Genomic DNA, 15584 nt, shown 5'->3' with positions numbered 1-15584 from the left:
GGGTGCCTCCTCACAAAGGGGGTCACAGTGACCAAGCCCAGGCGACTGTACTAGGTGATAGAACTCGTATTAAACAAAACGAATCGAAGAATAAAATAGGGGAATAAATAAGGTTCCGAGAGTACAAACATGGCAAATGAACGAAAGAAAAGGGAAGTGAAAAAAAAAGGTAAATTTAAAATAGCAGGAAACAAAATAAATAAATAAATAAAAAGGTCCTACCGGGATTCGAACCCAGGTCGCCAGATTCAAAGTCTGGAGTGCTAACCACTACACCATAGAACCTTAGGCGTTTAAAATGGCTTTCTTATGTAATTAATTGTTTAAGATATTACTACTATAACTCTTTCATCTTGTTTAGCAATAATGACAATTAACTATATAAATATGAACACAATAAACTTTTACAACTGCAAAAATCAGGAGTTTCATAAAAGAACCGAAAAGGTTAAACAATACAGTAAACTCGAAGAACTGTAACAAATCAACACAAATCCTTCGACCTTCTTTTTCTATCTATGGTTAACTTCGAATGCTCTGAAGCCAGAAGAATCACACACAAGTACACTGAACATAATCTCTCCATAAAATGTACATGTGCAAATACAGTCAACCCCAGTTCCCTATACCACAACAATTTCAGTATACTACTCATTTTCTACCCGATCCTTGCTCCTATTTCTAGATAAAAATCTCCCAAAACCTGATAGCATTGAGTTTGAAGATGTCGGAGATGAAGGAGAGCCTTTCACTTTGCCATTAGAGAGATTACTACTGCTTATACCTGCTGAAGGATCAATACTGGTGTTTAGTATATTAGTGTTATTGTTTCTACAATTTGGTGAGCTTCCGTTGAGTTCAAAATTATCAGATTCGATGATGATATCTTCTACTGTTGTCAATGATTTCAACTGTTGACCAAGAGATGCTATTGTCTTCTGGCACTCTGCTAGCCTCTCAGCAGCCATGGCTAGCTCTTTCTCCTGCAAAGAACGCATAACTTATAGTTATGAAATCAACATGCATGAATTTTTTTTCTTACATGGATACAACTTGACAATGGAACTTCCACAAAGTATCAACTATAACATAATATTCACAAACATGTTGTGTGAGACCATAAAATTGAGACATTCCATAACTACACAAGCAACTAACCCAATTTGGGGCACTTCATAGAAATTGCAATATTGCTGGCAACTTGCTTCAAATTTTACATAATTTGAGAGACCGACATGAGAAAGACCCCATATTTTCCTTATGCATGTTAGAGTTCTTAATGGGATTTGAACTTAAAAAAACATCTAAATAACGAAGGTGGAAGAAAATAATCAATACGCTAAGATAAGATACATGCAAAATATACCTGTTTTACTGTTAGGTCTCCATTTGAGAATGACACAACTCTGAGTTCAGCTTCTCTCCTCTTCCTTGAAAGCTCATCCTCCAGATTCTTGCATTTTTCTTCAAATTTTGTAGATAGTGTTCTCTCATTATCTACTTCCTCTGCCAACAAACTCACCTTATCACTTAGCTTTCTGACATCTGAATTTGCCGACTCAAGCTCATACTCCAACACTTTTTTCTCATCCTCCACAGCTTGTATTTTAGCCTCAAATTCTGTAGACAATGCTCTCTCATCTTGAAGTCTCTCTTCTAACAAATACACCTTCTCTTGTAGCTTTCTAATTTCAGAATCTGCAAATTCTTGAGATAGTACTCTTTCCTCTTCAATTCTGTCCTCTAATACCCGAATCTTTTTATGCAGCTTCTCTACTTCTGTATATGCTAACTGGAGTTTGTATTCAACAGACTCCCTTGTTGCTTCTGAAGCTTCTAGTTTAGTTTTTAATTCTGAAGATAATGAACTGTCCTCAGCTTTTCTTTCCAAAGATGTAAATTTATCTTGCATTTTCTCAATGTCAAGCAGAGTTGAGTCCAGTTGAGACTGCAATACTTTTTCCTTTGCGTCCATATCTGCCATTTTTTCCATAGCATCCTGTTTCAATTCATTAGCTAAGTCCAATTCCATCTGTAATTTAATCAACTTACTTTCACATATACTTAGCTGATTTCGACTGTCAGCCAAAGCTATTTCCATCTTAGCTTTCTCGGTGTCAAGATTTTCAACCTTTTCTCGCAATTCAGCTGTCTTTTTCTTCATAATTTCATCTTCAAGACTAAAGCTAGAACTTCTATGGTCAGCCTCAGCCATTGAAGCAAGCTTCTCCATCTCTAAGAAATCATCCATTATGTCGATGTCAACAGAATTAGTGAGGAGTTTTTCTTCAGGTTTCTCATTATTGTACTGAGCAAGCTCTGTAATTAGAGCCGACGTCCATGAATTAGTCTTGAGATCATTGACTGATGATGGTTTTTGTGCTAAAGTCCTCAGTTTTCTACACTCAGCTTCAAGCTTTGTGATCTTTTTTATGCCTTCCAAGTGTTGTTTACTAGCTGCTTCTGCTGCTTGAGTACTTAATTCTCTCTCTAGTATTTGTATCTCAAGTTCCTCTGATTGAGCAAGAAGCTTCTCTTTGAGAGATGAATTTTCTTTTTCAACAGCTTCAAGTTTGGATTTAAGATTGGCAATGAGTTGGTCCTCGAGCTCAGAATTGTTGAGTTCCAGTTTCTGTGTCATCTCACTGGTAGCATCATGTATTTTTTGCTTCTGTTCTTCCTTCGCTTGTCTTAGTTGTTTAACACACTCCTTAAGAGCCTCATCGAGGTGGCTTATTTTATCTTCAAGGATAGAGTTCTGTTGAGTTGTGGCTTCAAGCTGCTGCTTTAAAACTGCAACTTCAGATTCTGTTTTCTCCCAGCCTGTGTAAAAAATTATAGTTTGGTGATTCATGGATAACTCAACACAGTTTCTTAGCTAGAAACTCTCAGTTTGAGTTAATTTCGTTTATTGGTTATCACAGGCCTATGACGAGAAGACCTATGGAAGTTGAGTGAATTTGTTATAACAAATAATTTCTACGGAGCTCATTGATCCTCAAAGCCATACGAATTTTTTTTTTACAAGGTGCAGTAACAATGTTAAGAATGACTAAAAGCATATGGTTAATGTTTATCTAGAGTTCCTTATGTAGATTAGGCTTCTCAATTTCTCTTGTTAAGAGGGTTTGTAGCTGGCATGTGCTTTAACTTCATAATTGATCAATATTTGTGTTGGTTTGGAGGGTGACGTTATTGAATATTTGTGAGAAATTGAAATAGTTTGTCCAATAATAGGCATTGCACATAACAATACTGATTACTGTGAATGCTTGTTATTTGATGCACACTGGTAAGCTTTGGGCACGTTCACCTGATAGATATCCGTCTTCTTTTGAACTTCGACACTGGCATTACTTAAAATAAACGTTTGGAAAATCAAGTAACATCAATATGCACATAGTGACTGTTTACAGCTTGTCACTTCAGGAGAATGTGAATTTAACCTTTAATACTACGTGTCCTCAAAGAAAATTATTGTTTTCTGTAGGTTCACTAGAAAAGTATAAGTAAAAAAGCTGAAGATGCATACCTGAAACAGCTTCTTCAGCTACCTTTGAATGTTGTTTCACCAAGGCCTCTTTAGCACTGATGTCCAAAATAGCAGCTGATAATTTCTCAGTTAGACTCTTAACAGTTTCGTGGATTTCATTCCCACGGTTGTTAGGTGAAATCTCTGCAGATTCAGCATGATTAGGGGAAGAATCAATTGGGGAACTGTCACTGGGAGAAGCCCTCAATCCCTCCTGCATATCAACCAAGGTTTTAAATATCGGTTATCGGAGATTTATCGGACGGTCAAAATTTATATCGGATAGCGGATACCGGGATATATCAGGGATAAGTAGTATTTATCGGAGTGACATTACCGGATGGTGATATACATAGTATAATATTCTAAAATATAATCTAACCAAACTTAATGAAATATAAACATATCAAAATGTAAATAATTACGTTTTTAGGATCACTAACCAATAGTAGAAACTCGGGTCAGGTCGGGTTTAAAGTGCATTGAATAGGTGCCTGTTGCTCGAAATTAAAACTCAAACCAAAGGCCAATTATTCTGATTTCTGGGCCGAAAATATTGGCCGCTAACTCACTTTGTCGCCATATTATCGGCGATAAGGATCCAAAAACGATAACTGATTTAGAATCGAACTTATCACAGTGGAAGGCCCCCAAAACCAATAAATCGCCCATAATATCGGTTTATCGGCCGATATTTAAAACATTGATATCAACAATACTCTTTTAGTTAGAAATGGCAAGAGGCTATGAGATATGAGTCCAAGCTAAAGAGTATTAAGTGCTTAGTATGATCCGTATAATCTGAGAACACAATGAAGAAAAGGCTACTGTAACTTCGAACAAATATTATGACAAAAGCAAAACATAAGACAGTCACCTTCTCGGTAGCAAATGCCATTTCAAAAATTAGGGACCAAGAAGAATAAGAAAGCAATTACAAGTTTAATAGATCTTTGAGGCTTAGCACAGGTGGTAAGGAGTTGAAGCGGGTAGTGGGAAATCTCAGGTTCAATGCCAGCGGCTAGCCTAAATAAATAAATAAAATTGCAAGCTTGATGTCTTGGCAAAGTTTTGAACAACATTAGGAGACACCGATAACAATTAGGTTATGAAGATTGTTGACATATGAGTAATATGTAGGGACTTATTTGTAAGTTGTATTTTATAGGGCCTATATAAGCCCAAGAGATCTCATAATAAGATTTAGGGTTTTCTCATATATTTCAACTTGGTATCAGAGCCTCCACCAAAACCCTAGCCGCCGTCCCCCCAACCGGCTGCCCCCCTCCACCCACCGAGCCCCCCCCCTCACCGGAAGGAAAAAAAAAAAAAAAAAAAAAAAAATAAAACCATCGCCCCCTTCCACCGAACAGCCCCCCTCGCAGCAAGCCAGCCCCCAACCCACGAGCAGCCCCCCTGCAGCCCTCCTACCCCCACGGCGCAGCCCCCCACCACACAGCAGCCCCTGCCACCCCCCACCAGGCAACCCCCCACAACAAGCCCCCTCGCACAGCCCCCCCACCCCACGGCAGCCCCCCCGAGCAGCCACCCCCACGCAGCCCCCCACTGGCAACCCCCCCACAGCCAGCAGCCGCCCCCACCCCTACGGCACCCCCCCCACAGCAGCCCCCCTCGCAGCAGCCCCCCATCCCCACTCCACGACAGCCCCCTCCCCGACAGCCCCCCCAACAGCAGCCCCCTTCACCCCCCTCCCCCGCGGTGCACCGTGTCGAACCTAGAGTTTGGCATGGATTCCCTCGACTCAGTCCTCGAACTGATGACAGGAAGAGTATATATCTCACATCGATGAGATATATAACTGTTTTTGGTTCTTGTTTCCTCTGAGAAACGAGAATTTGTTTGCGATCCTACTCTTGTTGTGCAGCAGAGGTGCTGCCGAAATTTTCACTGCACACAACAAGGGTTGGAAGAGTAGGTGACCAGGTGTTAGGTCTGAAGCCTGTTCGATGGAGGAGATCATCAAGAAGTTGAACCCTGCGGAGGTGTCAACTTTGATGAAGCTAATGAAGTTGTCGGCTGGTGAGAGCGCAACAAAACCATCGAAGAAGTTGGAGCTTCCGACCATCGATCTGAAGCTGGATGGACCTAGTACGTACCTGAGCTGGTCACGACAGGTGAGATACACCCTTGCAAGGAGGAACCTGGAGGGTTATCTGACAAGAGAGGCGACAGAGCCGGATGAGGACTCGGAAGGAAGAGATGAGTGGAAGTCCACTCACATGTTGGTGTATATCTGGCTCCTCAACTCATTGGTCCAGTCGATCGCCGTCACAGTTGATGGCATTGAGAAGGTGAAGGACGTCTGGGAAAAGTTGAGGAGGACCTATGATGGAGTAGGGAATAACTTGCGGGTGTTCCAGATTAAGGGAGAAATTAACGCCACAGTCCAGGGAGAGCGGACTGTACAGGAGTATGCTACAGAGCTGGAGCGTCTGTGGCTAGATTATAATCATTTTTCCCCCCAGGCTAGCTGCAAGGACTTGGGATGTAAAGAGCGGGAGGCCTTTCTACAGGAGAGGACTATGGTGTTTCTCAAGGGATTGACATCAGAGTTCACTCGGCGAATCGCATTGCTGCTAGCTCAGCCGAAGATTCCCACGCTTGAGGAGGCTGTCTTTGCTATGATCCAAGAGGAGACTCGCATTCGGCTGCAGGCGGGGACATGTGGACTTCCTATGGTGAAGTCAGCACTGGCAGCCTCTAGCAACACTGGATCTAGGGGAGAGACTCGGCAGTGCTACAACTGCGGTGCGGTGGGTCATCTACGGCATGCTTGCACCAAGCCATCCAAGGATGGAGATTCGGGTGGACGTGGACAGTTCGGAGGTCGTGGTCGTGGCCGTGGGGGTCGACGAGATGGAAGAGGAGCAGGGAATCGGGCGAATCTGACGGTAGCAGAGGAAGAAGAAGCTGAGGTGGTTGTTTGTTGTGAAAGTTGTTGTTTTCATTGCTATCGAATCTATTACAACTTTAGTCGTTACAATAAACTCGAATAAAATAAAATAAAAGTTGATCTTTTTATAAGATCTCCTTACACAATGAAAATAAAAAGTTTATAACTTTATCAAACAAACGCAGAGATCGTTTATCGGTCTTCTGCTTGCGTGGGTGTCTTTGCCTGTGCCGGGGTTTATCCGTGGACCACCGTCGATCAGATCTGATTGCTGAAAAATTGGGCAGAGCTTCGTCTATCCGCGAAGGGATCGAGAAAACTGTAGCGCTTATCTCGATAAAAGCGAGATAATTGCTCTTCTTAGAATTACCACAACGGGATAATACTAAGGATTGGATGCGGGTGATGTAGATCTGACGAATCTCTCTCTCTTGCTTTGAAGAACTAGATCCGATCTCTCCTCCTCCTCTCTTAAAATATGTGCACTTTAAGTCTTCAATCCGGCAGGGCTTCGCCGCGGCACCAGAATTCCCGCCTCTCAAAAAATAAGGCCTAAGACTTGTATTTACAGGCTTGAGGGGATAACGGAGCGGTTAAAACTGATCGAAAACCGTCAAAAACACGTCCCAAGTGCGAGACAGCTCGGGGTGTCTCGCACCCGTGCGAGACAGTCTGTACCTTATTTAGTATTTTGGCTCTAATTTTTTCATCTGAACTCGGATTTGAGTGATTCAAGATGTGTTGGAAAGCTGACAAAGAGATCTACAACTTTCATGTTTTGAGTTTCTTCAGATTCTAACGAAATCATGGTCAAAACAGCTCCACAAGTTCCAAGACACCTTTGGGTGTCTCGGCCAGGTTTGTTTTGAGTTTCTTCAGATCTGATTCCCACTGTGGTCGCCAGTTTGTTTTCGTCGAAAGTTGCCTTCATCATTGATTTCATTAAACTTTAAACGTTACAAATGAATTCAAACAACAAAGAATAAAAATTATAACTTTCTTGAAAATAAACACAAGATCCGTTCGTCGTCTCTTGCTTGCGTGGGTCTTTAGCCTGTGACGGGGACGTCGATATCCGTGGACTACCTGGCAATCAGATCTGATCCAGAGCTTCGTCGATCCGCGAGGAGATCTAGAAACTTAAAGCGCCTATCTCGGATAAAGCAAGATATTTGCTCTTCTTAGTATTAACAAAACGTGATAATACTAAGGATCGGGTACGGGTGATGTAAATCTGACGAAGAAACTCTCTTACGTTGAAGGGCTCGATCACTCTTCACTCCGGCAGGGCTTCGCCAATTCTTCAAAATTCCAGATCTTGAAAAATGAGGGCCTAAGGCTTTGAGGGGATAACGGAGCGGTTAAAAATGCTTAAAAGCCCAAATCTATCTTGGAGACACCCCAGGGTGTCTCCACTTGTTCGGAGACACCCTAGGGTGTCTCCCATTGATCCGAGACACTCCTTTTGGTGTTTTTGACGGTTTCCGCCGTAATTCCTTCGTCTGAACTCAGATTTGAGTGATTTGAAGTGCGTTGGAAAGTCGACGAGGTGTTCTATAAGCTCCGATGGTTGGATCATCTGTAGAATGAATGAGGCACGAAGAGCATTGTTCCTTTTGTAAACATCGCGGGGCTCCCGATTAGCCTGTACCTTCGTTAGTTCACGTAGTTCGTCGATTTACTTCAAGCGTTCATCGACATCAATCGAACTCCTGTGAACCGGATAGTGACGTTCATCGTCATTCCTTAACACCGAGCTGTTCGTGGAGACCTATAGGTAATTTTCGATGCCTACAGTGGTCTTTACAGAGGAGGATCGTGCTCTCCTGACGATACTCAGAAAAAAATAGCAAGTAGCAAGGGATGGAAACTTGAGGAGTGGGACTGAGGAGGCATCCACTTCGTTCTTCGCCAGAGGCAACACTGCTACCTATGCTCATCCGACTAAAGGTACTGATGACATACATGCTCTTGCTTCTATGTCTCCTGACAGATCATCAGAGTGGATAATCGACTCCGGTGTGTCTCGACATGTGACAGGTAATGCTAGTGAGTTCTCATCATATACTCACTTAGCATCGCCTGATAGTATTCAAACAGCTGATGGTACATTTCAGCCGGTGGTTGGTAAGGGTACAGTCGATTGTACTAGTTCTGTAACTTTGTCCAATGTTTTGCATGCTCCTTCCTTTCCAGTCAATCTTTTATCCATTAGTTCTATCATCCTCCAACTAAAATGCATTATTTCTTTTGATATTCCCAAGGTGATCTTTCAGGAGAAGGGGACAGGACGGAGACTTGGGACTGGCACATGACGTAATGGACTGTGGTATTTGGATCGTGAAGGGCTAGATTCAGCTTTGGTGTCAATGGTAGAGAGCGCAGAAGTAGGATCTGAGATGAGTGCTGAGAGTGTGTTGATGCTTCATCACAAACGCTTGGGACATACTTCTTTCGGTGTTTTAAGTAGGTTGTATCCATCTTTACTTGAGAAAGTAAATAAAGAGAAACTTGTGTGTGATGCATGTAAGTTGGGAAAGCTTACTAGAAGCTCTTATGTTAGTTTTGATCATAGAAGTTCTCATTATGAATGGATACAAATATTTTGTTACCTTCATTGATTGCTTCTCTCGCGTTACTTGGTTATACCTGATGAAGAATAAGAGTGAAGTGTTTGGCTGCTTTCAAAACTTTCATAGGTATGTTCAGACTCAATATAGAGCAGTGGTGAAGGTATTGAGATCTGATAATGGGACAGAGTACACCAACAGGGTGTTTGGAGAATACTTATCATCTCAGGGAATACAACACCAGACTACATGTCCATACACACCAGCTCAGAATGGGGTAGCGGAAAGGAAGAACAGACATCTTTTAGAGGTTGCTAGAAGTATGATGATCTCCATGAATGTCCCAGAAATATTGTGGGGGCAAGCAGTATTGACTGCAGCGGTGCTGATCAACAGAATGCCCTCGAGAGTACTGAATTGAAAGTCTCCGTGTGAGACGTTGAAAGAAGATAATGGTGGTATTCTTCCACTGAAAGTATTTGGCTGTGTGTGCTTTGTGAAGGATAACAGACCATCAGTCGGGAAGCTTACCCCTAGAGCGGTGAAGTGTATTTTTATGGGATATTCTGCTACTCAAAAGAGATATGTTTGCTGGAGCCCGGTGGAGAAAAGGATGTTCATGAGCATGGATGTGTGCTTTCGTGAACTTGAGCCATATTACACACAGAAGGTACCCTCATCCGTTGGTGACTCGCCCAATACTGGAAGTATGAGGCGAGAAGAGGAGAATGGTAAGAGGCAGATGAATAATGTAGAGAATAATATGGAGAAATCGATTTCTCTAACGATTCCTTGGGAAGGAGAATTGGTTGAGGAGGAGCAGGATAATAAAGAAGAAGAGGATAAGGAGACAAGAGGTGTTAGGCCCACGGCTCAAGGGGAGCTACTTACCTATAGTAGGAAGGGGAAGCAAATTGCAGAAACAGTACCTACAGTGCCACTAGTGCCAAGTCCCTTATCAACGCCTGTCCCGACTCCTGAGACACCTACACCACCATCAGATTCCTCTCAAGGTGATATCATTCCTCTCCTTACTCCTCCCACACCAATGTCAGTACGGAGGACTACTCGCAGCAATGCGGGACATCCTCCCGATAGATATGGTTAGGATCTTGCCCAGTTTGTATCATATTCTAATATTCATCCTGCACATGGAGCATTCATTGCATCATTGGACTCTGTTACTGTACCTAATAATTGGCAGGTTGCTAAGAAGGACCCAAAGTGGAAAGCAGCTATGCACGAGGAGCTAGGAGCTCTGGAGAAGAACCGCACTTGGGAGCTAGTAAAACTACCAGAAGAGAAGAGAGTAGTTGGATGCAAGTGGGTCTTCAATGTGAAGCAGAATCCAGATGGACAAGTTGAGCGCTACAAGGCTCGTCTGGTGGCAAAAGGGTATAACCAGACGTATGGAATCGACTATGATGAGACTTTTGCACCGGTAGCGAAGATGAACATTGTTCGGACCTTGATTTCTCTGGTAATAAATGATGGATGGAAGCTACACCAACTAGATATGAAGAATGTATTCCTTCATGAAGATCTGGGGGAAGAGGTATACATGAAAATACCACCAGGATTCGACACAGATCAGACAATGGGCAAAGTCTGCAGATTGAAGAAGTCTCTCTATGGCCTGAAGCAGTCTCCACGTGCTTGGTTTGACAGATTCAGGAGTGCTATGATTGGTATGGGATACCAGCAGATCAACGCCGACCATACCGTGTTCTTTCGACGAAGTGGAGGCCACATTACCATGCTGGCGGTATATATGGATGATATGATTATTACAGGAGATGATGAGAAGGAGATTGCCCAACTCAAAGTGAGACTGGGTAAGGAATTCGAGGTGAAAGATCTTGGCTTGCTTCGATATTTTCTTAGGATAGAGATAGCTCGAGGAGCTGAGGGGATTATTCTCTCCCAAAGAAAGTATGCACTGGATCTTCTCAAAGAAACAGGGTTGTTAGGGTGTAAACCTGCAACTACATCGATCGATCGATCAGAAGTTCAAACTGGGTGTTGAGGCTGGAGAACCAGTTGATCGTGACAGATACCAGAGACTGGTGGGCAGGTTGATCTATTTGAGTCACACACGTCCCAATATCTCTTTTGCAGTGAGCGTGGTAAGTCGCTACATGCATGATCTGAGGAAGGGTCATATGGACGCAGTATACCAGATTCTTAGGTATTTGAAAAGTGCCCCAGGAAAAGGATTGATGTTCAGGAAGAATGAACAAATGAGCATTGAGGGTTATTGTGACTCTGATTGGGCTAGCTGTGCTGATGACAGGAGTTCCACCTAAGGATATTGTATCTTTATAGGAGGTAACTTGATCTCGTGGAAGAGCAAGAAGCAATCAGTGGTGGCGAGATCAACAGCTGAAGCAGAGTATAGAGCTATGACCTTAGGAGTTGCTGAGTTACTATGGTTGAAGAGTATGCTGGTGGATCTGAAGCTGGATCAATGAGCTAAGATAAAGTTGTGGTGTGATAACAAGTCAGTCATCAGTATCGCCAACAACCCAGTGCAGCATGATAGAACCAAACACATTGAGATCGATAGGTTCTTCATCAAAGAAAAGTTGGATAGTGGACTACTTGAGCTAAGTCATGTTTCAACTAAGGATCAGGCAGCAAATTGTCTGACTAAGGGACTTAGCTCAGTAGATATGGTTAGAGGATGTGACAAGATGGGCTTAGTGGATATCTTTCGCCCATCTTGAGGAGGAGTGTTGACATATGAGTAATATGTAGGGACTTATTTGTAAGTTGTATTTTGTAGGGCTTATATAAGCCCAAGAGATCTCATAATAAGATTTAGGGTTTTCTCATATATTTCAACTAAGATCATCATCTAGGTCAGCAATAGTCCTCATGGTCTTGATTTAATTCACTGCATTCAACAGCATACTACTAAACGTAGAATCGAGAATCAATTCGATGATCTTGTCTTCTGCGCTCACTGATCAAGTTTCATATTACTGTACCAAATTGGGTCCCGAGTAACATAATGAAAGTATATCATCATGCCAGAAAGAACATACGATGAGATATATCTAAAATCAACTGTTTATGCTGCATGTGCTTACTCTGATATCAAATACATGCAAGATCTGATATCTGACAGTTATTCCTAAAAACCGAGAAATGATGAACCCCAGATATCTGAAGATTTAATCGGCCTACTATCAAATATAAGGCAGGTTACTGATAGAGCCAGGCTAACCTTGTAAATGGAGAATCTGCAGATACAAATGGACTCAATAATTAAAAAGAAAGTTGATTACAGCTGCGACATGTAAAAAGCCTGTCGACTTAAATGTAATATCAAAGAGGCAGACTTTTCATATCATTTTAACGTTTCAATATGTTTGCCAATAAAGCAAACGGAATGAGAACATAAAGCTCGAATATACACTACAGTCAAAGATTTAACAAGAGCGTATAGATTTGCTAAGAACTGCAGCAAAATTTGAACGGCCCAAACCTTAAAAATCACATAAACTTTGAACAAGATCAATTAACTCAAACTTAATTACAGATCAAAATGCTGGTAGCATTAAAATTCACCTGATCATCTGAGTATCTCTCAGAATGGGATGACGCCGATCCTGAGCTCTCGGTCTCTCCTGGGCTCTTATCAGAAGATTTCCTTCTCCATAGCCAGCTCTTGGGGTCCATATTTCAATTCTTCAGGCATTCAAGGTTTACTGACGCCCAAATTTCAATATTTAAATCCCCAGTAGATCAAAACTCTCCGAAACACAACAAAAAGCCATAAGATAAACAAGAGAGCTAGCAAGATAAATTTTTTTCCTTAAATACACAGGTGAAAATAGGAACATAATGCAGCAAACAAAACCCAAATAAATAATTTCCCTTCAAATGTCCCAAAAAATACATATAAATCATACCATAAAACTCAAACGTAGTGAGTACCCGTCACTAAAAACCTCAAAAGAGAGCCACCCACAAGCTCAAAATCTCATCTTGGCGAGGATCCATTGAGGACTCTCACTCAGGCCATTGGGAAAAGAAGGGAGGAATCCTTGAAGGAGCTATGGAATGTTGGGATATTGAATAAATTCTTCAAAATATAACCATAATTGATGCAGGGGAACACTAAAAAGCTATTCTTCAATTAGCTTAAGCAGTAAAACTCTCACTTTTTTTGGGAGAACGCATGTGAAGAGGAAGAGAAAGTCACTACTGTTGGTTTCTTTTTCAGTCTTTGGTCAGAGGGAAACCCATTTTTTTAGTATTTTCTTATTCTTTTGAAAAATAAAAAAATTGGGTTCAGCCTTATTCCCGCCAGATAACCCAATTCTTTTGTTTCCTCAATAAAGTTCTATTTTCTATCTCTCTCTCTCTCTCTCTCTCTCTCTCTCTCTCTCTCTCATATGCTTTAAAAAAAACTATTTTCTCTCTCTGCCTGCAGTTTGAGTATTAAATAACAACTCAAATTTTTAGTACTGTGTGCAGGGATTAGAGATTGAGTAGTTCTTATTGGCGATAAACAAGCAAGGACTAGTACAGATAATTGATATTTCAGAAAAAGTTTCTTCCTTGATTTGGGCAAGGGAGCAAAGCTCATAACCTTGTCAGCGGCCCCACAAAAAAAGTCTATTACTTTACTCAATCAACTTCATTTGGTGTTCATAATTTTTTTCATCCTTTACACTTGAGGTTATGAAATTTTTAGAAGTACTGGATTGTTACTGTTCAATATTCAAATTATTAAATTCAAATTCAAAGTGTAATGGTTACTTGTACCTTAGTTAATGTACATGATTTGGATCCACTAGAGCATCTCCAACCCAACTCCAAATACCTATTTTGATGCAAATCCAGCGCCAATTCTTCCTCCAACCCAACGCCAAACTTAGCGTCATTTTAAAGGGGTGCTACAGTATTGTGCCAGGAATGGCGCAACACTGTAGATATGGAGATTTTGGTTTTTCCCAAGTTTGCCCTTATAGTTTGTTATAACAAATTAAATATTCCAATCATATCTCATTTTATAGTTTGTAAATATATAGAAGGAATAATCTTTTTAATGTAAAATTTGGTGTAATGGTTGGAGATAGAATAGTGATTTGGTGTAAAAACTACACCAACTTGATGTAAAAACTACATCATTTTGGATTTTTGGGTAGGAGATGCTCGGTTGTGATATTTCATACTTCTAAACATCAACAAAATCAATACATCGATGGCAACATAATCTGACTAAAGATGCACCTACTGTTTACATAGATTAAGAAACAGACCTGCATTGAGGACATTGGCTTCCTCAAATTTGAGATTTAGTTTCAATAAGACGAATGAATCTTTAGTTTTAAGCAAACCATAAAATAATCTTCATCAAAAAGGGAGAAGGTGGATGTATTCTGTTGACTGATATGATATCAAATTTGTTGGGATTACTTGAACGTAAAGGGATTGCATACTATTTGTAGTGGTCCTAGGGAAACAAGTACATCTAACATAAGTTTAGACAGTTCATATAGAATTAAAGAACATATAATTCACCAATATCATAGTTATGTATACTTGATGTATGTGACAATGAATCATAAAAGCTTTATGCCAACAGAAAAGGTACAAATATCTAGATATTTTGTATTTTGATTTTTGGACTGAACATGATCTGAATTCAAGAGAATTAATGTTAAGAGTATGTTCTTATATATCCAACAAATATATTACATTTTCAATGGATAAATAAGATGATCAATCTAAACTTTTTTGCAACATGAAGCACAAGTGCCAACAAGGTGGCTTCTCTTTTCAATCTCTTATTTAAACACAAAATAGTACAGGTTCAACAGGCATTTTCGTAAGAATGTCTATTTATGCAGTTAAAGTTGTGCAATTAGACCATGCATTTGTAAAGATAGATAATGAAGCCATCTAATAAAGATTGATGCTTTTGTAGCAATTAGACAATGCATTTGTGAGAAAAAATTTGTATTTATCCTCCAATTTTTGCGTTATCATTTCCATTTCTTTAACCATTTGGTTTATTAGAACAAGTAGAGCAATGTCACATATAGAACCAGAACCTGCACAGACCTGCATTTTTCACCAAGTAAAAATAAATTCTAAAAAATTGTTATAACCTGGTTCATAGTCTTAACATTAAGTACCAGATTAAGCTTTTGTTCTTATTGTTATCTCGATATTTTTTCTGTTTGTTCTCTAATTTAAATTACTTTTATCAAAAAAAATCCTAATTTAAAATTTTAAAGGTTGAGAGGATCCTATGTTCCAGTCCGTCTACTAGTTTGGTTTCTGTCAATGAAGCAGAATCTATTCATTTTCTTCTACAGAGTGAATGGTCCTCTTCTTGCAATCCGTCGAAGTGTCAATAGTTCATATTCTTAGTTCAGTGCATTTTATTTTACTTGTTCAAATCTTAATGAAGCCTCAATCTTTATGTGATCTTATTGCACCTTTGATTTATGTCAATTTGATTGCTATCAGTATCCTATGACTTTGATATATAAGGAATTCCTAAATTTAAACTTTAATTGTATCAAACAGTAGCTCTTTATCTCTTACA

At 40.4% G+C, this 15584-nt stretch overlaps 1 protein-coding gene and 1 non-coding gene across 4 annotated transcripts; both read right to left on the bottom strand.

Moving 5' to 3' along the window:
* TRNAQ-UUG lies at positions 214 to 285 on the bottom strand. The gene has a single exon. It is a non-coding gene; the product is annotated as a tRNA-Gln (tRNA).
* LOC109830360 (filament-like plant protein 3) lies at positions 487 to 13417 on the bottom strand. 3 transcript variants are annotated; one of them, XM_020397609.1, is made up of 5 exons: positions 12934 to 13417; positions 12590 to 12774; positions 3533 to 3746; positions 1367 to 2823; positions 487 to 983 (listed from the first exon to the last, which is right to left on the bottom strand). In XM_020397609.1, the coding sequence occupies exons 2-5, from the start codon at positions 12698 to 12700 to the stop codon at positions 648 to 650; spliced, it is 2118 nt and encodes a 705-aa protein (XP_020253198.1). In that variant the 5' UTR covers positions 12701 to 12774; positions 12934 to 13417; the 3' UTR covers positions 487 to 647. The 3 variants fall into 3 exon arrangements, with proteins under 3 accessions (XP_020253198.1, XP_020253197.1, XP_020253199.1); XM_020397608.1 differs by having other exon boundaries at positions 12590 to 12729; XM_020397610.1 differs by having other exon boundaries at positions 12590 to 12729; positions 12959 to 13417.

This window comes from Asparagus officinalis, chromosome 2, assembly GCF_001876935.1.
Source record: "Asparagus officinalis chromosome 2, Aspof.V1, whole genome shotgun sequence".
In the NCBI taxonomy this organism is placed as follows: Eukaryota; Viridiplantae; Streptophyta; class Magnoliopsida; order Asparagales; family Asparagaceae; genus Asparagus; species Asparagus officinalis.
Note: the sequence above shows the minus strand (reverse complement) of the source record. Positions and strands in the feature narration are given on the sequence as shown.

Excerpts from the sequence above, each read along its gene's own strand:
- LOC109830360 (XM_020397609.1), bottom strand. The coding sequence starts at position 12,700 with ATGGACCCCAAGAGCTGGCTATGGAGAAGGAAATCTTCTGATAAGAGC. Across the intron at positions 2,824-3,532 it reads AGCTGAAGAAGCTGTTTCAG|GCTGGGAGAAAACAGAATCT; the intron begins GTATGCATCTTC and ends TTTTTTACACAG. Across the intron at positions 984-1,366 it reads GAGACCTAACAGTAAAACAG|GAGAAAGAGCTAGCCATGGC; the intron begins GTATATTTTGCA and ends CGTTCTTTGCAG.